At 49.0% G+C, this 22,352-nt stretch overlaps 1 protein-coding gene across 1 annotated transcript; it reads left to right on the plus strand.

The window, feature by feature from the left end:
- The first annotated feature begins 151 nt into the window (after window positions 1-151).
- Window positions 152-20,128, plus strand: LOC104063578 (tetraspanin-36). Its single transcript, XM_009565797.2, has 7 exons — window positions 152-287; window positions 12,641-12,832; window positions 14,307-14,381; window positions 14,776-14,871; window positions 15,430-15,582; window positions 16,299-16,382; window positions 19,266-20,128. The coding sequence occupies exons 1-7, from the start codon at window positions 228-230 to the stop codon at window positions 19,350-19,352; spliced, it is 747 nt and encodes a 248-aa protein (XP_009564092.2). The 5' UTR covers window positions 152-227; the 3' UTR covers window positions 19,353-20,128.
- The last annotated feature ends 2,224 nt before the right edge of the window (window positions 20,129-22,352 follow it).

Below are 22,352 nucleotides of genomic sequence, written 5' to 3' on the forward strand. Positions count from 1 at the left end.
ATCCTGGCACGCAGATTTGATGGAAACACTTTCATCCGCAGTGGCTGAACTTTCACAGCAGCTCACTTTAAAGTTGCAAAAGCAGAGAAAAAAAAAACAACCCAGGTTGAAGCCAACACTGCTTTGCTTTGACGTTTGTTCCCTCCCCGGGAGAGGGCGGTCCCAAGGCTGGACCCACAGCCCGTGCCTGATCCCGCATCCCAGAGCGGCTCCGGGCGCCCCACGGGATGGACTGCGGCGTCATCACCTCCAAAACCGTGTTGCTGCTGCTCAGCCTCGGCTTCTGGGTACCGCCAGGGGAGGGGAGGGAGGGGAGATCCCGCACCGGGATGCGGGGATCTGGGAGAGGATGGGATCCGGACAGGGACCTCCGTGGACCGGGAGGGGATGGGACCCGCACCGGGATGCGGGGATCTGGGAGAGGATGGGATCCGGGCAGGGACTTCCGTGGACCAGGAGAGAGGGGATGAGACCCGCACCGGGATGCGGGGATCTGGGAGAGGATGGGGTCCGGACAGGGACCTCCGTGGACCAGGAGAGAGGGGATGAGACCCGCACCGGGATGCGGGGATCTGGGAGAGGATGGGGTCCGGACAGGGACCTCCGTGGACCAGGAGAGAGGGGATGGGACCCACACCGGGATGCGGGGATCTGGGAGAGGATGGGGTCCGGACAGGGACCCCCGTGGACCGGGAGAGAGGGGATGGGACCCGCACCGAGACCCCGTGGACTGGGAGGGAGGGAAGAACCCTCACCGGGATGCTGGAATCTCGGAGGGATCCCCATGGATCCGGACAAGGATCCCCATGGACCGCGAGGGAGGAGATGGGACCCGCACCGCGATCCCTGTGCAGTGGGAGGAAAGGGGAACCCACAGCGGGATGCTGGGACTGGGAAGGAGGGGGAAACCCTGTCCGGGACCCCCGTGGACGAGGAGGGAGGGAGGAACCCGCACTGGGATGCTGGGATCTGAGAGAGGATGGGATACGCACCAGGACCCCTGTGGCCTGGGAGGGATGGGGGGACCTGGACCCACATCCACCTCTGGACTCGGATCCAGGCGCCCGTGGGTCACGGGGGCAGTGGTCCTTGGTGTGAAGGAAGCAGAAGGGACAGTGCTGTGGGACCTCCAAGAGGTGCTGGGACCAGGGAGGGAATGGGGGATCCACACTGGGACCCTCATGGACCTCTCCCCAGATCTGGATCCAGACCTGGGCCCCTGTGGGATATGGGATGATGTGGTCCCGGATGCGATGGGGACAAAAAGGGACAGTGCCATGAGACATTACCACATTATCCATAACCAGGGATTCCAGAGTTAATCAGGAGTTTAGCTTACCTGTGTTTAGGTGACTCATTCCCATAGGTAACCCTATTTTTCATAATTAATACATATTTTTAAAGAAAGACTTGAGGTTTTAGATTTCTACAAGAAAAAAAATGGAGTTTGGGGTTTTTTTTCAGGGTGTTCTTAACCTAATAGGTTTGTTAGAAGTGTTTTTAAAGGCTCGTTAAAGCAATCTACTAGCTAATTTAGTGACTGGAAACAAGCGGAGGCTGCGGTGCAGTGAGGGTCTTATGGGGGAGCTCATCTCCCAGTTTGGGGTGAGCTGTATTTGGGAGGAGAAAATGGCTGAGAACACCACACTAACTATGTTCTGCTATAATTACACCTTTTCAAATTGCTTCGTCAATCATTACTTAAAAGCAACCCCAAAAATGAGGGTGGAGTTGTGTAGTTTTTAGCCTCGTCCCAGTTGGTTTGGGGTGTTTGGCATTAGGGGCTCTTAGCCTCGTTACAGTGACAGCTGGGCGTCACTGTAAAAGGGGGTGATTATTCCGGTAACGAGTCGCGGGCTTTTCCTCTGCATGTGGAAGTTTGCATAACTGTGCCGTCATCATCCAAGGACTCGCGTACTGCTCTCGGAGCAGGAGCCCTGTTAAACCTTTTGCATACTGGTAGCGTGGTTTAGGCATTCTCACCTGCTCTGTAGCACCTGAGTACTTTCAAAACAGTGTTCTGCAAAGGATGCTTTCAACGTGACGATGGCAGCTTGAGAGCGAGGGCTGTGATCTGTGCAGCTCGGGCTGAGGCTTGGCACAGTGGCACCTTGATGCCCCGCTCTTCCCGCATCACCCCGCTGAGCAGGGCTGAGAGGAAGGCAGAGGACACTTCTAAAGCAAGAAAGAACAATAGAGGAGAACCAGGGGTTTCCCAAAGAGAGAAGCTCTTTGACAAAAAAAAACCCAAACAACCCACAAACAAACAAACAAAACCCAAAAAAACCCCACAAAGCCAAAACAAAACATAAAAAAAATGGAATTACTGCTTGAATTAAACCCTGAGGTCCCGTGGGATCTTGTGCCCAGGGTGTTCTAAATACGGCACTTGTGGCAAGGAGCTTGCTCCCTTCTAGTACTGATCCTCTTTTAGAGGGGCTCAGAACCATTTATTGCTGTGTGTGTTCCAGGTAACTCTTGTATCGCTCACCTGAACAGCACAGGAGGCTGCATTTACTGCTGCGTGCCAAATAATGTGATCTTCTTTTTGTCGTGTGGTGGGGTTTTTTGTAGAATCATAGAATCATGGAATCATTTGAGGTTGGAAGGGAACTTGAAGATCATCTAATTCCAGCCTCCCTGTCCCTTGGCAGGGACACCTCCCACTGGATCAGGCTGCTCCACGCCCAATCCCACCTGTCTTTGGACACCTCCAGGGATGGGGCAGCCACAACATTCCTGGATAACCTCGTCCAGAGCCTCCCCACCCTCACTGTGAAGAATCTCCTCCTAATGTCCAATCTAAATCTGCCTCCTTCCAATTTAAAGCCATCTCCCCCTTGTCCTATCACTCCATGCCCTTGTAAAAAGTCCCTCCCCAGCTTTCTTGTAGCCCCTTCAGGTCCTGGAAGGTCACTATAAGGTCTCCTTGGAACCTTCTCCGGGCTGAAAAATCCCTCCTCTCTCAGGCTGTCCTCAGAGCAGAGGTGCTCCAGCCTGTTGGAGCATCTTACAGTCTGTGTGTTGAAATATCAAGCTTTGGCTCAGATGCACCTCAGATACCATCACTGCTTGGCTTTGGACAATCAAACAGCCTTGTGTCCTCCTACAGGTGTCTCTGGTACCTTTCTTCTGATGTAGGGGAACTCTCTAATCTTGGTTGAAGATATTAGGTCATCTGCGTCCCTGACAATCAGTAATTATCCATCTGCATGTCAATAGCCTCTGGATTTGGGGTGATCCAGACCAGCCCTTTGTTTTTTTACCCTAGGAAGAGCAGCGCAGCTCCAAACCCTGTGGCGTTTAGGCGCTGCCATCACCATTATGTATGGTAATTGCATTCCTGCTGCAGAACTGCAGAACTTGGAATTCAGGTTTTAGGAGGGTGGGGAAGGAGGAACTGACTCTTTTATTCTCTTCCACAGCATTTCTAACAGTTGGGGCTCTATGAGGCTCCAAGATTGCTATCGAAGCATAGTATCTGCAAAGGATATTAGAGCCCTTCTTTAAGTAGTAAGCTGTGCTTGGGCTTTGCATGCTGCAAAACTTGCCCAGCGTGGAAACGGTTATAGTAAATAATTCACCAGCAGGTGAATATGGAAAATACTCAGCAGCCAGTGCAGTTATGGTGCTTTGACAAAGCATATTGCTTAAAATGCCTTAAAAAGGCAACGAATCCTCTTTTGGACCTCTGATGGTTATTGTGCCGGAGTGAAGAAAGATTTTCCAGGATGACAAATAGGGGCTTCCTCAACGAGGTGAAAAGCAGCTTCTCTCTTATGCACCAGGCTCAGTGTGGCATGGAATCACAGAACGGTTTGGGTTGGAAGGGACCTCAAAGCCCATCCAGTCCCACCCCCTGCCATGGGAAGGGACACCTCCAACCTGGCCTTGGACACCTCCAGGGATGGAGTACCCACCACTGCTCTGGGCAACCTGGGCCAGTGTCTCCCCACCCTCAGTGTGAAGAATTTCTTCCTAATGTCTGATCTAAATCTTCCTCTTCCAATTTAAAGCCACTCCCACTCATCCTGTCACTACACCCCCTTCCAAAAAGCCCCTCCTCAGCTTTCCTGGAGCTCTTTCAGCACTGGAAGCTGCTCTAAGGTCTCCCCGGAGCCTTCTCTTCTCCAGGCTGAACAACCCCAACTCTCAGCCTGTCCCCAGAGCAGAGGTGCTCCAGCCCTTGGCAGGTTTTTCTGCCACAGGGATGGGGCTGAAGGGCTGCAGGTGTACATAACCCCACAAACAAGGCATTGATTTAACTACACAGTTTCCAAAGGTGGTGCTTCAAACTGTGGAAGATCTGCCCACCTCCAATTTTGCCTTTTCGCACCTACTAATTAGGCCAAAGTGTGTGCTTATTATGTTAAGTGGGTGTTGGCTTCTAGGAGAAGACGGCGGATGCTGGTTTAACTCAGGTGGCCTAAAAGTGGGAAGGGAAGGGCTGGAGGAGACACCGACATTCTAGGCAATGTCTTGTGATGGGGTTGGGTGGGATGTGATCATGATCCTTGAAGGAGGGAGGTGAAATGCTGAAGTTTGCTTGCTGGTCCAGGGAAAGAAACGGGGAATCTTAAAACTAGACAGAAGTTTCATGCTGTGGTATTTCTGTATAATCCGATTTGAACACTCTCCAAGGTTGCTTTCCTTCTACCCCCCTTTCTTTAATCTCAAAGCCATGCTGCTGCAGTCAGCCATAAGCACCTTCTTCACTTTCTTCTTCAGCTTTATTGTCACTAAACAGACCTCTGCTTCCTGAGAGGGTTTGGCATCCACCCTGACTCCTGGGGGCTTCATCACCAAAAGGACGCCTTACGTGTTGCTGCAGTGAAAATCCTGTTTTCCCATGTTCCCAGTCACTTTTTATCAGAGATGGGCACATCCCCAGCCTTGCTTCCCTTGCCCAGCAGCAGGGAGGAAGGTAAAGATGGGTTGTTTCCCGGGATGGGGTTTAGCAGGACCAGTGGATTTGAGAGAGCAGAATTTGATCTGTTGACAGCAACAGTACCGTCCAAGGAGGCGAAGCCTGAGAGAGTGATCCCAGCACTGTTACCTGGCAGGTTGTGCGCTGCCTCTGAGAGATGAAGCCAGACTTGGATATCCTCAGCTGATCCCTGTCTCTCTCTGTGCCCAAATGCCCTTGGAATGCATTTGAACCCATTACGGAAGCTTTACCTACTCTTAAGAAAAGGCTCTTTGCTAACAAGAGCAATGGGATGGGATTTTTCTCCATATGGTCACAGGAGTTATCCATTGACTGAAGAGAGGAGTTTTGCCTTTCCACTTAGTCTGTGTTGAAAATGTCCCAGCACTGCAAAACCCAGTGGCCTGCTGTCCCCTGTCTCCTGTCTCCACTCTCTCCAGAACCCTGCATCACGTGGGTTTTGTACATATCTTTCGGTTTGTGCCCAGGAGATTCCAAGGAGCACGAATTAAATGTATTTTGATGAATTGAGTTCATTTCTGGAGCCGTCAGCACACAGAGGACATGGAGCTGTTGGAGCAAGTCCAGAGGAGGCCACAAACATGATCTGAGAGCTGGAGCTCCTCTGCTCTGAGGACAGGCTGAGAGAGTTGGAGTTGTTCAGCCTGGAGAAGAGAAGGCTCCAAGGAGACCTTAGAGCAGCTTCCAGTGCTGAAAGGGAACACAGGAAAGCTGGGGAGGGGCTCTGGATCAGGGAGTGCAGGGACAGGACGAGGGGGAATGGTTTTGAGCTCTAAGAGGGAAGATTTAGATGAGATCTTAGGAAGAAATGTTCTCCTGTGAGGGTGGGGAGGCCCTGGCCCAGGGTGCCCAGAGCAGTGGTGGCTGCCCCATCCCTGGAGGTGTTCCAGGCCAGGTTGGATGGGGCTTGGAGCCCCTGACCCAGTGGGAGCTGTTCATGCCCACGGCACGGGGCTGGAACTGGATGGGATGGGTTTTAAGGCCCCTTCCAACTCAAACCATTCCATGATTCTGTTTTGGGGTATTAGTGTCATCTCTGCTTTAAGCAGGTGCTCACACTGGTCTGGGCATCCTGCAGTATTTGTCTTTGATCTGTACTTTACTCATCTCCTTTGCCCTTGGAGCATCCAAGACTAAAAGCTACTTGTTTTCAATCTCTCGGTGGTTCACTGACTGATGAGAGAGGGTGTGCTGAAAGGTCAAGCAATCACAGTATTGCTGTGCTATTATTTGTGAGTCCTTGTGAGGGATAAACTTATCCATAAGAAGTTTTCCTTGCATCTATGGATGATTTGAAATCACTCATGCCAGTGATGGGTGGTTTGGGAACACTTACTCAGAAGCCTCAGTCAGGGGGGAAATGGGATACTTAAAATATAAATGAAAAAAATCCAGTGAAGTGAATAATTTTTAATCCCTTTTAAATTAAAAATGGATTAAAAATGTAGTGAGTAGCAAAGGTTATGTGGTGATTATTGGTGCTAGAAACACATCTGTTTTTAAGGGCAGAGGTATTCTCCAAAGAGTCATTAGAGGTCTGCGTGTCAGCAGCTCCATGACCTGTTTCTCACCTTTCCTCCATCTGTTCCTAGGAAAATCCTTAATCCTGCCTGTAGCTGCATGTTGTGCATGGCAGCAAGGGAGCTCTGACGGGTTTTAGCGCTGTGTATAACACTTGACAGGAAGCTGGAAGAGCTGTGGAAGCTTTCTTCCCTGCTCTGGGCCAAGGGAAATGATGCTGATCGGCCACGGGGTCAGTCTGACTCACAGCAGCATTCGTGGTGGAAAAAAAATCTGCTTAACAGCTTTATTTATTCTTTTTTTTACCACATCCAGCAAGTAGAGCTGTGGTTATTCATCCATTCCTGAAAGGGCTCGGGACAAGCTTCCTCCCTGGGCTCCTTCTTTTTGCCTCTTTGATTCTAGGTGGGGTCCCCTGGGACCGATGGAGCAATGAGCCAGGGAGGACTAGGGCATGTTTAGACCCTGCATGAGGAGCACTGGGTGGGAAGAAGAAAGTGGGTGGTTCATTCCTAGCTTTGTCGTGAGCTTCCTGCTGATCCATGGGGTGAAAAACAGCTACAGCAGACAGAGTCATCACTGGACGGGGCTGATGGTGGCTTGGTATTGGACTTCGGCACTTTGATGTGACAAACTTCAGCGTTCCTTCAAAGGGCAAAGTTCCATCTCATTTTAAATGATACTGCCCAAAAGCAGGAAGCAGGACTTAACTGACTTCCAGGAAAATGTGCTTTGCTGCATGGATAGGGGCCTCCCAGACAGAACTAAAACTAAGATATCTGTGGTGTGGTCAGGAAAGGGGAAGTTTTCAGATGGTGATGCAGACATAGTGTGAGAAACTTTACCCTTTCCTGTGTGCTTCTGCAGAACAGCCTTAGCTTTGCTGTCCCAGTGGTCCCTGAGGCTAGGAAAACGCCTCTTGGATGGCTGGGTTATGGATACAAACCTAAGTGTGCTTTGGTCTCTTCACATGTCTCACAGTTTGCATGTCTCATGTTGTAAAAGTGCCTTGGATAATTGCAGGTGCTCAAGAGGTCCTGTTTTGTAACCCCTCTGCAAGAACTTCATAGCTTGAGAAGACTTTATCCAGGGGGAATGGAAAGCAGCTCTTTCCTGTAGTTGATGTAAGAATTGGGCACTTCCTTCTTTTTTTCCCCAAAAGCATAGCATCACTAACCTGCATTTGCTTCTTCATGGAGCTGGCAGGATCCCTCTGCAGGAGGATTAACTCAATCTGTGCTTTTCTTTACGGAAAGAGGCACATGGTTGCCACATGACCCTGCTCCCACATCCCTTCCCTTTCAGCTGGGTCACAAGCAATATTTCAGGGCAGATTAGAGCCATCTGCCCCATTACCAGCTCTGAGAAGTTTCCCCAGGCTTTAGGATCAGCGCCAGCGTGGTTTAAGTTTGCTTCTCTGGTGTTTGGTTTGTAGCTCGTGAGGTGAAAGTCACAGGATCTGGTGGCCGAGCCAGGAACAGCTTACTAAGAAACTAGGGTGGTTCTAAAGGCAAATATTGAACTAAAGGGTGTTTCATGTATGAATCAGCTGTTCAGATCCAAAACTTCTTGGCAGTGGCTGATAAATCCATGCAGGCTCAGCTGACATTTGCAGCAAGCTCTTGCCCTGCAGTCTGTGTCTGTATTCGGGGGGAGTGAGAGTGAAAAGTGTGGTTCTGCTTTCTCCTAATAGCAGTCCTGCTGTCCTTAGAGGTGCACGATCAGCAGCAGCACATCAGCCCCAAGGCAGGTGTTGAGCAGTAGAAGTTGGAGGATTTGGGACAGGATTCATAGATCATAGAATCACAGAATGGTTTGGGTTGGAAGGAACCTTAAAGCCCATCCAATTTCAACTCCCTGCCATGGGCAAGGACACCTCCTACTGGGTAAGGTTGTTCCAAGCCCCATCCAACCTGGCCTGGAACACCTCCAGGGATGGGACAGCCACAATTTCTCTGGGCAACCTGGGCCAGGGCCTCCCCACCCTCACAGGAAAACATTTCTTCCTAAGATCTCATCTCAATCTCCCCTTCTTCAGCTTGAAATCATTCGCCTTTTCCTATCGCTACACCTCCCGATCAAGAGACCCTCTTCAGCTTTGCTCTGCAAAGCCTTTCCTGGTGTGTGGTGTCTGCATGAGGACATCCCACCACTTATGCTTTGTGGGATAGCTGGCTTTTAGAGAGGGGAAAACCCTGGAGTTAGGATTGGGGAGTGGAAAACATGCTTGGACAACTCCAAGAACATTTATTTAACATAACTTGAAAACATACCAGTTAAAATCAGAATCTCCTCTTGACATCCTGGATCTGCAGCATGTGAAAACTGCAAGTAATGTTTGTTTAGAGGGGTTTTTTTTCCTCCTTTAATGAGCACCATCAGTTTTCAGAGCCTTTTGGCTGCTGCTCATTGTTTGATTTGAGGAAGAAAAGGAAAAATCAAGTGCTTCCCACCATACCTGCCAAACAGCACCACAATCTGTTTTGAGGGCAAGCTGAAACGTGCGTTTTAGTTGTGCGTCACGGCTGAACTTTTAGATATAATGTTTTTTTAAGAGTGTCCCGTGGTGTTGCATAAGTAGGCTCAGTACACTTTTGTCAGCTGTGTCTCACCTCTGTACTTCACATGAGGAGATTGGTGTAGAGCTTTTTAAGTTGTGGCTAACAATTGGCACCAGATCAGCGCTCAAAGTCTCCTGGGGCTGTTGGTGCTGCTGGGAACCAAGGACAACTTGGTAGGGGCTCACAGCTTTAGTGCTTTTTGCTCCAATCCAAAGCCAACTTGCTGACGTCAGTGTTCTTTATTATTTTGCAAATCAATGTTTGCACAACTTGAGGGAGCACAGAAATGTCTGCACTCGGTTTTTTGATTGCTGATTGCTCTTTTGTCCAGCAGAAACAAGTGGAGAAAGATTTGAAGGTATGGGCTCCCAAGGCCTCAGAAGCTGAAGAAGCTGTAGGACAATAAGGAGCAGAGAGCAGAGCAGAGCAGAGCAGTGCATGTCCTGGAAAGCAGCTTGGCGCAAAAGGCCCTGGGAGTCCTGGTGGGCATGAGGCTGACCATGAGCCAGCAATGTGTCATTGCTGCAGGAAGGTGGAGGGTGCACTTGGCTGCATCAGGAGGAGCGTTGGCATCAGGTGGAGGGAGGTGGTCCTTGCTCCGTGCTGAGGAGGCAAAATCTAGAATGCTGGGTCCAGTGTTGTAGAGACACAGGCCTAGTGCAGAGAGGACAATGTGGAGGGTGAAGGGACTGGAGCATTCCTACAGGAAAGCTGGGGGGAGACTCTTTATCAGGGAGTGCAGGGATAGGATGAGGGGGAACAGTTTTCAGCTGCAAGAGGGGAGATTGAGATGAGATCTTAGGGAGAAATGTTTTCCTGTGCAGGTGGGGAGGCCCTGGCCCAGGTTGCCCAGAGCAGTGGTGGCTGCCCCATCCCTGGAGGGGTTCAAGGCCAGGTTGGATGGGGCTTGGATCAATCTGATCCAGTGGGAGGTGTCCCTGCCCTTGGCAGGGGGTGGAACTGGATAAGCTTTACGGCCCCTTCCAACGCAAACCATTCCTTGATTCTTTGTTTGTGAGGGTGACTGAGTCTTGGGATAGGCTGCCCAGAAAGGTGTTGGAATCTCCATCCTTGGAGATACTCAAAAGCTGCTGGATGTGATCCTGGCAACCAGCTCTGTGTGGTCCTGCTTGAGCAGGGGGTTGGACCAGGTGGCCTCCAGAGGTTCTTTCACACCCCTACCCTTCTGTGACCTCTTCCTGCACCAGTGCATGGCCAGGCTGTCCGGTGGTGGCTGTGAGCATGGCCAGGAGCTGCTGTGCATGGTGGGTGCATCACATCCACAGGAGTTGCATGCGCGGCCATCTGACGTGTCATATCCACGACGGAGCTTGCCTGCTGCTCTGTGCTGGCACTGAAGGCTCATGGCCTGTAAGGTGGGTCACACACTGTCCTGGGTGAAGCCAGATCACACAAGTGTGGCAAGAATTGAATTTTTTGGTCTGGGGAATGAATATTGTAAGTGGAGTAGGAAATGGTAGCTGAAGCCAAGAGGTCCCTCCCAGCTGATGGTTTTAAACTCGTAATAGGAAAAGTGAGAGGAATCCATTCAAGGGGAATGGGAAATGGTGAACTAGGGTTGCCTTAACTGTTTGGAGAAAAACAGGTTTGGGCTAAAGGAGATTTTTGGACCTGTGAGGTCCGTGTGGGCTAAGTGGAGTTTTAAACAGGAGTTGTGAAGTCATTAAAGTGAAGATGAAATGAAGAAATCTTTCTTGGAAGTGCTTAGTGCTTTTATTTTCTCCTTAGGTCACTAAGAAAAGCTATAGACTCCATGGGAATGGGGTAACACAGGCGATAGGAAGGACTTGAGTTATAGAATCAGAATTATTTGGTTAGAAAAGACATTTGAGGTCATTGAGTCCCACCATACCTGTCCACTACCAAACCATATGCCTGAGCAAAAAAATCTGATGAGGAAGGGGAAAAATAGAACTTGCAATACAATAAAGCAGCAAGAGAGCCAGAAAGAGCGATTCCCCTTGCTGTGCATGCTGGCTGTTGGGTAATAAAATCAATTATTTATGGAGGAAATGGTATGAAAACCCTTCTGAGCAGAGGATTTACCTATCAAGATAAATCAAACCCCTTCTTACTAGCCAAAAAGACAAAGACAAGGCATATTTTCTGCATTCAGGATGGAGCGTGCAGCTGTAATCGAGATGAGTGTTGCTGGGGCTTGATTCTAGATATGGGCAGCAGAGCCACAACACAGTAGTGGCAAATTCTTGACAAGTAATAATTGAAGATGATATCCTACTCCGCCCTCTCGGAAATGGAAATTGCTGAAAAGGTGCTGACATCCCAATGACTGTAGTTGTGGGATGTGAAGGCAAAACGTCAGCATCAGGTATTGTACTGGGTCAGGTGAGCTGGATTAAATCGCTGCTACACAAAGAAGGTGGTGAAAAAAAGGTGGTTTTCAAGCCTAAAAATTAACTAAAACACTTCTTTGAGCTGATTGTCTAATGAAGAACTAGAACAGGATGGTTCAGAAAGTGTTTGTGCGGATATTGATAGTACTTCCAGTATACATTTGTAGTAGTTTTCTGCAGGAAACAACTGCTACTACTCTTCAAACTGTCTTTCTTTGCCCATAAAAAGTTAATTATATGGGACAAAGTCAAGTAAGTCCAAGTTTTGTGCTGTGGTGCATATCAGCGCTGGTCTGGGAAGGTTCTGCCTGATGAGGCAGCAATGCCTTTAAGTCTTATTTCTCATTGCTTTTTTTACTTCTTCTTGCTGAACACACTTGTTTGGTGAATTTTGCAGCTCACTCTGTCCTTACAAGTTTTCCACTGCTTTCATAGAATCAGAGAATGGTTTTCTTTGGAAAAGACCTTTAAGATCATTGAGTCCAACCATCAATCCAGCCCTGCTAAGTCCACCACCAGACCATGTCCCCAAATGCAACATCTACTCGTCTTTTAAACACCTCCAGGGATGGAGACTCCACCACCTCCCTGGGCAGCCTCTGCCAGGGCCTGAGAAACCTTTCAGTAAAGGTTTCTCAGAAAAAAAAAACCTCTCCCGTCCGCCCCTCCCTGCAGGTGTGACCCTTTTCCCCCCTTTCCCTTACGGCTCCTCCTGGTCCAGGACGGCCTTGGTTTGTGTAGGGATGAGCACAAGCCCGGGCCTTTCTGCATCCCAGTGCCCGTGTGGTCGCTGCTGGAGAGGAGCCTGCCTGGAACACAGGCATTAACTCTCAGAAAATGCAGCTACTCAGACGAGACTGAGCTGAAGTCACAAACTGATTCTGATTTAGCTCAAACAACAACACCACCCTATGACAATCATCCTAGAAGATGATTCCTCCAAATGCTGTAGGTGATGGGATGTAGGATATGGGTGATCTTGAGCAGGCAGCGTGAATTTGCCTTCTGCGAAGGCACTGGGTGTCACGCATGGATAGGCTTCTGTGTTCCAGCTCAGCTGAAGTGCTGAGTAGCAAGTTTCACATGCAGGCATTCTTGTTTTCTAGAACTTCACATACGATTGTCATTAATTCTGTATTTAAAATAATTATGCTGTTACAAAACCGCCCATATTTACTTTCCTGGGCCTTATACTTAACAAATAACTGCTAATAACTTTCTCCATTGCATTTCAGGCAGCAGCAGCAGGTCTCAGCTATGTCGGGGCGTATGTCATTAACACCTACAAGAGCTATGACAACTTTCTGCAGGACAAGTACGCTCTCTTGCCTGCCGTCATCATTATTTGCGTCGCTGTGGTGATGTTCATCATCGGGTTGATAGGCTGCTGTGCCACCTTCCGGGAGTCTCGAGTCGGCCTCGGGCTGGTGAGTGTTGCTTGTTCTTGCATGTCATCTTCTTCACCATGTTGTGTGGTGTGGGAGGTGCTACACCAGACCTTTGCAGGATGCCGAGAACAGAAAGTAAAAGGTTATTCTGAAATACACTGCTGAAGCACGACTCCTCTGAGTGTTAGGTGCTGCTATGAGACTGTGACTGGCTAAATTATTAGATGCCCTGACTTGTAAAGACAAAGAAACCTGCAATCGTGGTCAGTTTCACGGCTCTGCCTCAGCCAGCTTGCTGGAGATGAGTGTGAAAAGCAACATGTTTTGAGAAGCAAGATGGTGGTGAGGAGATGGGAATTTCCAAAGCCAGCTAAACATATTTTTTTTTTTTCCTGCTGACTTTATCCTCTGAACCCTAAAAGTAGTCCTAGAGTTGATGATAAGCTTGACATGAGCTGGCAATGTGTGCTGGCAGCCCAGAAAACAACTATGTCCTGGGTGCATCCAAAGCAGTGAGACCAGCAAGGTGAGGGAGGGGGTTCTGTCCCTCTGCTCTGTTCAAGGGAGACTCCACCTGGAGACCTGTGTCCAATTCTGCAGTCCTCAGCGCAAGAAGTACATTAGCTGTTAAAGCAAGCCCAGAGGAGACCATGAAGATCCAGGGCAGGCTGAGAGAGTTGGGGTTGTTCAGCCTGGAGAAGAGAAGGCTGTGAGGAGATCTTATAGCAGCTTTCAGTAGAGAAAGGAGTTCCAGGAAAGCTGAGGAGGGGCTCTGCATCAGGGAGTGCAGGGATAGGGTGGGAGGGAAAAGTTTAAGCTGAAAGTGGGGAGATTGAGATGAGATCTTAGTAAGAAATGTTTTCCTGTGTAGGTGGAAAGGCCCCGGCCCAGGTTGTCCAGGGAAGCTGTGGTTGCCCCATCCCTGGAGGTGTTCAAGGCCAGGTTGGATGGGGCTTGGAGCCCCTGATCCAGTGGGAGGTGTCCCTGCCCATGGCAGGGGTGGAACTGGGTGGGCTTTGAAGTTGCTTCCAACTCAAACCATTCTGTCCCTCTATGGCTTGTCATATGTAGAGAGTCCTGCGTACATGTAGACAACTTCTACAATGATTTTTTAAAAGCCATAAAGATTCACATTGGGTAACTTCAGGCCCCAGTTCAAGCCTTGAAGGCAACGTGAGCCCAATAAGCCACACCTAACTCTGCTGCTGGTTTGTCTGAGAATTCTCCTGTTCAACAGCACCCTGGAAAGTGTTTTGTAGGCTCTCCATGCAGATCACGTCATGACAGTGTTCAGCAGACTGCCTGCACGGGGCACAGGTCCCGTGGAACTGCAGTCGCAGTCCCAGTCATGCACAGTAATCTGCTCGCAGTTATTTTCTGGGAACTGTTTCCACTGGAGAGGAAGCAACAGATAGTGATTACTTTCCAATATAAATTGGTAAGATGATTGATAATGCAATTGGATTCAAGAGCTGTAGAATTCTTCCTTACAGCCTGTCTCTTTTAATTTCAGTTCTTAGCCATTATCCTGGTTATCTTTATCGCAGAAGTATCCGCTTTTGTCCTGGGATTTGTTTACAGGGAAAAGGTAAGCAAAGAATGAGCATCTCTGTAGTAACCTAAAAGTGAAGAATAGATATTCCATTCTTAAAGCATTCCAATATATCTAGTTTTCTTGCACTTCATCCCCTGTCCTGCAATCTATGGAGGAATGGGGGATTTCACCATCTGGTATGTGGGTCAGTTTGTTTTGGGAAGAGGTTATGCAGAGAAGTTGTAGCTGCCCCATCCCTGGAGGTGTTCGAGGCCAGGTTGGATGGGGCTGGGAGCCCCTGATCCAGTGGGAGGTGTCCCTGCCCATGGCGGGAGGTGGAACTGGATGGGCTTTGAAGTCACTTCCAACCCAAACCATTCTGTGATTCTATATAAATTCTTAGCTCTTGTGTTAAAACAGTATGTATTTGTTTTTCCTCTCTACATAGGTAAAAACTGATGTGCAGGACACAATGCGCTCAGTCTTTGAGAAGTACGATAGCAGTAATCCAGAGTCTACTGTTGTGGATTACTTGCAAGAACAGGTAAGAAAACACTTAAATTGCCCCAAGAATTATTTAGAAAAGAACATTCTGATCCTAAGCAAGGAATTTCATCTGGGAAGGGAAGAGGGCCGGTATGATTGTATGCTGGAACTTGACACTTCAGCAGCGTTTAGCGTCTGATCCTCCAAGGGAACTAATGCAGAGTTGGCATTTTCAGGCTCCTGGTGGGAAATTCATGTAAATGAATGGCCTTGTTGACATGAGTGGCCTTTTGGATCAGACCAAATGAGGACATAGGAGTAACTGCTGCTGGGAATTCTGTACGATAAGATAGAAAGATGACAGAAGGCTCTATCCTGCACCTTGTCACTTTAACGTTAGAGCTTTCACAAAGAATAAACCAATAAGGAGGCAATGACTTAGGAAGTGAGGTTGATCTGTTATATCTACTGCTGTTTTCCTAAAGTACCACTCCTTGTGAATTGTATGCATGCTGAGGGCAGCTCTTCCCACTAAGCCAAAGAGAGGTTTAACTCGATGCTGGCATTCGTGTTCATATATATTCATACATGCCTGTGACTGTCCTGTGCCTGGCAGCTCCATTGTTGTGGGGTGAAGAACTACAGTGACTGGACAACCACGCAGTGGTTTAATTCCACTGGTAACAACAGTGTCCCCTTGAGCTGCTGCAGAGAAGACATGAAGAACTGCACAGGGCGCCTGGATCAGCCAGAGGAGCTCAATAGGCAGGTGAGGATAAAGGGTGCTAGCTCACCATCATTCTCTGAACCAACTAGAAACAATGAGGCAAGCACTGCAGGCAGGGTTTAGGGATAATGTCATCCAATTCTCTTCAGCAGTTTGTCCCTCCAAGTGCTTTTCTCTCCATGGTTTTCCTATAGCTAACTTCCTTCTCATGTTATTCTATAAAAGCTCCTAGATGATGAAGAAAGGGCACCAGACTGGATGTCTAGTCTTGCCTGTCTGCTGGTCACAGTTCTCCATTTTGTGTTGCTACAGCAGCAACATGATGAGGGCAGAGTGCTTGCTAGGGGCAAGCACGCAAGTTGTTCAAACAGATCCAGGGTAGGGGAAGAGGCTTTTCTAGGACTGACTGTGAATCTGGAGAATTCCATACCAGGTCCTTCAGCCTGGGGCACAAGCCCATAAATTGAATTTTATAGATGCCAGTGCTGGTCTTTCTGGCTCTGAGTTCTGGGCACTTCTTGACGTGACCTGAGCCAAGAGAGATTTGGAGAAGCAGCAAATGTCAGTGCCTCTCCGCAAGCAAGAGAGTCTCTTCCAAACCATTGGGTCTGGGAGATGAGAATGGGAGCCCTCAGGTCTGCAGTGTTGTGCAAGGTCTTGTTTCCTTGTAAGGGTCGGTGAGGGGGGAAAAAGAAATGAAAACCCATCCAACTGCATTACATTAGCTGATTTGTTTTCACTTATTTCTTTCATGGCAGGGCTGTGCAGGGGAGCTGGAGTCTGGGCTGCAGAGCGTTATCAGCTATGCTATGCTTGTGATCTTGGGGTTTGCCATTGTAAAGGTAAGTGCTTTGTCTCTTCCCTCATGGAAAACAGTGCTGTTTATCTTTTTTTCCTCTGTGATGTCCTTGTAGCCTACAGCCTTTTCCTGCTCTGAAGCAGACCCAGTCCTCTCTTCCTTGCTTGTTTTCTTCCAACTGTCTCCTTTTCATCTGCATAATGATAAGAGGAGGAATCCAGAAAGCTGGTAGGGGATTTGGGATGGCAAGTGAATGGAGAATCCATCTCGGTTGTCGGATAGGAATTAAAAAAGAGCAGGAAGTGCTAAAAGGCCTAGATCTAGAATTCTTTATTAGAACAAACAGCTTTGCTATGTTTAACTGGGCTTAGAGACCTGGCGTCTGAATGGACTAGGAATGAAACCAGTGGAAATTGCAGATGGCCCCTCCCTGGAAGTGTTCAAGGCCAGGCTAGAAGGGGCTTAGAGCAACCTGGTCCAGTGGAAAGTGTGCCTGTCTATGGGAGGGGGTGGAACTGGATGGGCTTTAAAATCCCTTTCAGCCCAAACCATTCTATGATTCTATGAAGTGCAGAGTTGATGTAGAGTCTTGTCATGATGGGGAATGGTTTTCAACTCAAAGAGAGGAGATTGAGATTAAATCCTCAGAAGAAATGTTCTCCTGTGAGCATGGAGAGGCCCTGGCCCAGGTTGTCCAGAGCAGTGGTGGCTGCCCCATCCCTGGAGGGGTTCAAGGCCAGGTTGGATGGGGCTTGGAGCCCCTGATCCAGTGGGAGGTGTCCCTGCCCATGGCAGGGGGTTGGAACTGGATGAGCGTAAAGGTCCCTTCTGACCGAAACCATTCCACAATTCTATTATTCTATTTATAGACTTCATTTCATTCAGTCTTGTAAATGTGAAAGAGGATCATCTTGTGAGTGAAAATCAGATTTGAAAAGCCCTGATGCAAAACTCCTTGCCATTGGCCCATCACAAAGTTGCACAGGGTGTATCTTCAAAGATTTGACCCATAAATTTTAGCCCAGTGGTTTGTCATTGTTCCCTGTACCTGTTCTCCCAGATAAGAAACTGTCCCTTGCTAAGAGAGATTTGAACCACTTAATAGCAGATAAATGTTTTTTTCTTTGACTGCCTCCTCTCTGTAAAGGAGCGACTCTAAGGTGGAGTCAAGACAGAACACTTGTTGTTTAACATCCCACTCCTGAACTCAGTGCAGAAGCCAAAATCACAGACTCATAAAGGTTGGAAAAGACCTCTCAGCTCATCTAGTCCAACCATCAGCCGGACCCCACCGTGCCTGCTAAACCATGTCCCAAAGTGCCACAGCTACACAGTTTTGGAATCCCTCCAGGGATGGAGACTCCAGCACTGCTCTGGACAGCCTCTGCCAGGGCTTCACCACTCTGTCAGGAAAGACATCTTTCCTGGTATCCAATTTGAACCTCCCGTGGTGCAACTTGAGGCCTTTCCCTCTCGTCCTATCGCCTGTTACCTGAGAGAAGAGACCAATACCCACCTCACCACAACCTCCTTTCAGGGAGTTATACAGAGGGATGAGGTCTCCCCTCAGCCTCCTCTTCTCCAGACTAAACAACTCCAGGTCCCTCAGCTGCTCATCTTGGGACTGCAGCTTGGCTTAGCTAAACTTTCCCTTTCTTAATTTTGGCCCTGGCAAAGAGGTGATTGTTTGCATTGGAATCTTATAGACTTAAATGGCTTGGCGAATTCATTTCCATGATTTCCCTTCCCTCTCTAAAAGTGATCAGTTCAATCAGTACACATCCCATTACTATTTGCGATGAACCCTCTCATCAGCATCCCTTCTATGATCTTCATTATGCCTTAGCATGTTCTCCGCTATCTTTATTTGTATATTTTATATGCTTAAATATTTTATGTGCTTAAAACCCTCATTTTAAGTCTACAATAATCCCATGCCAGTACTGATAATTTTCTTACAGTAAGAGAACTAGGAATTAATGTGGGTGCGTAGGTTAATGGGAGAAACCACGGAGGAAAAAGTTGAGCTGGCACAATTATTGGAAACTGATATGCAAAAAAAAAAGTTTCTGTAGATGTGTTTTCTAGGTGTGTTTTAATAGGAGAATGTCCTTGCTATGATGAAAAAGTCTAACAACGTGTAGGTGTTGCATCTTGTCATAGTTTAGCTCTGGCCTGGCCAATTTCAGCAGCTAAAAGTGAGCAGTGGGCTTCAAATTCCCTTCCCCCTCAGCCTACCTCCAGGGAAGGGGGAAGGAGGAGTGAGAGGAAAAGAATTGCATATTGGAAACTAAAACTACGGCTTTAATGAAATAGCAGTATAAGAAAATAGTAAAATGTATACAAATATATGGAATCATGCTGCCACCCCTCGATGGCTGTGCATCACCACAGAGGCTGACACGAGGGAAAGGGTCTGAGGCTGGGAGGAACCTGGGCTCAGAACTGGATCCAGGAACACACGGATCTGGGATCGGGGGCAAACAAACAAGGTCCTCGCTGGACATGGGCCATCAAATAAGAGAGTGAGACCCTCGTGATCTCTCAGTTTCACCCCGAGTATGAGGTGTATGGGCTGGAATCCTCTGTTGGTCAGGTTGGGGTCACCTCTCCTGTCCGCCCCTCCCTGCAGGTGTGACCCTTTTCCCCTCTTTCCCTTACGGCTCCTCCTGGTCCAGGACGGCCTTGGTTTGTGTAGGGATGAGCACAAGCCCGGGCCTTTCTGCATCCCAGTGCCCGTGTGGTCGCTGCTGGAGAGGAGCCTGTCTGGAACACAGGCATTAACTCTCAGAGAATGCAGCTACTCAGACGAGACTGAGCTGAAGTCACAAACTGATTCTGATTTAGCTCAAACCAGAACAAGTCTGATGATCGAAATAAAACACAGTTTATCGGAACTAAATCTCTCTCTCTTTCTCTCTTGCAGTTCTTTGGCATGCTGAGTGTCTGTGTGCTCACTTGCAAGAGAGAAGACAGCGGATACCAGCCTCTCTACTCAGGGGTGTTTGCTTGATAAAACTCAAAGATCACTTTTTGTTTTGCTCCCTGGGGATAAAATAGACTCATAAGGATGTAATGCTAAAGGACAACTCATGACATTCTCACCAAGCATTTTATTTCATGTATTTGAAACAGAGAGTGTTGTGTGTTGACTTGGTAAAGCTTCTTGCGGGTGGTGTGAAATGGTAATTTCGATGCTCAGCACCCTACAGTAACATACCCTGACCTTGCCTACCACAGCCTTCTGTACGGTCACTGTGATTCGGATTTGTGACTTCAGACAGCATCTGACGTAAAAGCATCTTAACTTCTGCAATTCTTCCCTCTGCCCTTAAAACATGCAGAAGAAATGTTATTTTTTAATCATCACTAAACCGACTGAGACTGCGGGAGGGGTTTCAGTTGTCTCAGATTATTCCCATGGCATGGTCAAACAACAAAAGAAGCCTTGGAATGCCAGGTTCAAATATTCTTCATAAGCACGGGGATTTAGAATAAGTTTTCTGTATCTGATGGTGTTTCTATTTCTGTTTTCTCCTTTTTATGGTCATACATTGTAATTCGGTTCACAGCACAGCTGGTTACTGCAAGACACCCCCGTGTTTGAGGTCTAGAAGAGATATTTGAGTTGTTTTTTGAGGCAGCCGGCAAATGTGAACAGTCCCAGGTTAGGAGGGGATGTGTGTTTTGAGCCTGTGGGCTCAGGACATCTTTCTTTGTCTTGGCTTTTTTGTCCTTTTTTATTATTATTTGACATTAAAAATTACTTATGAAGCAGGGCTCTTGAAGTTTTCTTTTCTCCTTTTACTGACACTTATATGATTTGTCCAAAAGACACACTATGTCTCTCCATCTAATGTAGAAGTTGCAAGGGTTATGGAGACGGATACAGGCTGGGAGGTGGAAGTTGCAGGAGGTGGATGTGTGGACAGGACTGGTTTTCACTGCTAAAAACCTTACAATGACATTCTTGCACTGAGCAATTTCTGTAACCAGTTTCCTGGATCCTCGTTTCCTTTCCCCTCAAAGGTTTGCTGGTCTCCCCTCAGCCTCTTTTTCTCCAGACTAAACAGCCCCAGCTCCCTCAGCCGCTCCTCATAACCCTTCCAGACCCTTCCCCAGCTCCATTCCCTTCTCTGGACGCACTCCAGCTCCTCAGGTTCCATGTTAGAGCTCCTGCCTTCTCCACTGCCTTCCACCCACCCTCTCTGCTCCCCTCCCTGTCCTACTCAGCCCCTTCCTTCCCTCCCTCCCTGTTCCTCATCCCTCTCCCTGGCCTCCCCGTCCACTCCCCACTCTCCTTGGCCCTCTCCCCCTTTTTCTACTCTTTTCAGCCCCTCCTGGCTCCCTTTCCCTCCCTCCCTGCTCCCTTCTCCTCCCTCTCCCTGGTCTCCTCTCCCCTCTCTCCCCTCTCTCCCCTCTCTCCCCTCTCTCCCCTCTCTCCCCTCTCTCCCCGCTCCCCTCTCTCCCCTCTCTCCCCGCTCCCCTCTTCTCCCTCTCCCTGCTCCCTACTGTCTCCCTGCTCCCCTCTCATCCCTCTCCCCACTTCCTTCTCCTCTCTCTCCTCACTCCCTACTCCCCTCTCCTCCCTCTCCCTGCTCCCTTCTCCTCACTCCTGCTTTCCCCATCGCCTCTTCCTCCTTGGCCCCCTGGGCCACTGCTCATGTTCAGCCACTGTCAACCAACACCCCCAGGTCCTTCTCCTCCAGGCAGCTTTCCAGCCTCTCTTCCCCAAGCCTGGAGCTGCACAGGGTTGTGTTCCAAGCGCAGGACCCAGCACTTCACCTTGTTTAACCTCATCCCATTGGTCTCAGCCCATGGATCCAGCCTGTCCAGGTTCCTCTGATTGACAAGAAACTCAACATGAGCCGGCAACGTGCACTCGCAGCCCGGAAGGCCAACTGTATCCTGGTCTGCATCAAGACAGGCATGGCCAGCAGGGAGGGAGGGGATTCTGCCCCTCTATTCCTCTCTTGTGAGACCTTATCTGGAGTCCTGTGTCCAGTTCTGGAATCTTCAACAGAAGAAGGAGATGGAACTGTTGGAACGGGTACAGAGGAGGCCATGGAGATGATGTGAGGGTTGGAGCAGCTCTGCTACAAAACAGGCTGAGAGAGTTGGGGTTGTTCAGCCTGGAGAAGAGAAGGCTCCAGGGAGACCTTATACCGACCTTCCAGTACCTGAAGGGGCTACGAGGAAGCTGGGGAGAGGCTGTTCACAAAGGCTTGGAGTGAAAGGACGAGGGGCAATGGGTATAAACTGGAGAGGGCCAGATTTAAGCTAGACATAAGGAAGAATTTCTTCACCATAAGGTTGGGGAGGCCCTGGCCCAGGTTGCCCAGAGCAGTGGTGGCTGCCCCATCCCTGGAGGTGTTCAGGCCAGGTTGGATGGGGCTTGGAGCTCCTGATCCAGTGGGAGGTGTCCCATGGTGTCCAGAACTGAACACAGTACTCAAGGTGCGGTCTCACCAGTGCCGAGTACAGAGGGAGAATCACCTCCCTGGACCTGCTGGTGACCCCATTTCTGATACAAGCCAAGATGCCATTGGCCTGTGTTCAGTTCTGGGCTCTCACCACAAGAAGGACGTTGAGGCTCTGTTCGGTGTCCAGAGAAGAGCAACGAAGCTGGTGAGGGGACTGGAGAACATCTGACGAGGAGCAGCTGAGAGAGCTGGGTGTGTTTAGCCTGGAGAAGAGGAGGCTGAGGGGAGACCTTATTGCTCTCTACAACTACCTGAGAGGAGGTTGTGGAGAGGAGGGAGCTGGCCTCTTCTCCCAAGGGACAGAGGACAGGACAAGGGGGAATGGCCTGAAGCTCCACCAGGGGAGGTTCAGGTTGGATATCAGAAAAAAATTCTTCACGGAAATGGTCATCAGGCACTGGCAGAGGCTGCCCAGGGAGGTGGTCGAGTCGCCTTCCCTGGAGGTGTTTAAGGAATGGGTTGATGAAGTGCTTAGGGATGTGGTTTACGGGAGTGTTAGGAATGGTTGGACTCGATGATCCAGTGGGCCC

This window comes from Cuculus canorus, chromosome Z, assembly GCF_017976375.1.
Source record: "Cuculus canorus isolate bCucCan1 chromosome Z, bCucCan1.pri, whole genome shotgun sequence".
Lineage (NCBI taxonomy): Eukaryota > Metazoa > Chordata > Aves > Cuculiformes > Cuculidae > Cuculus > Cuculus canorus.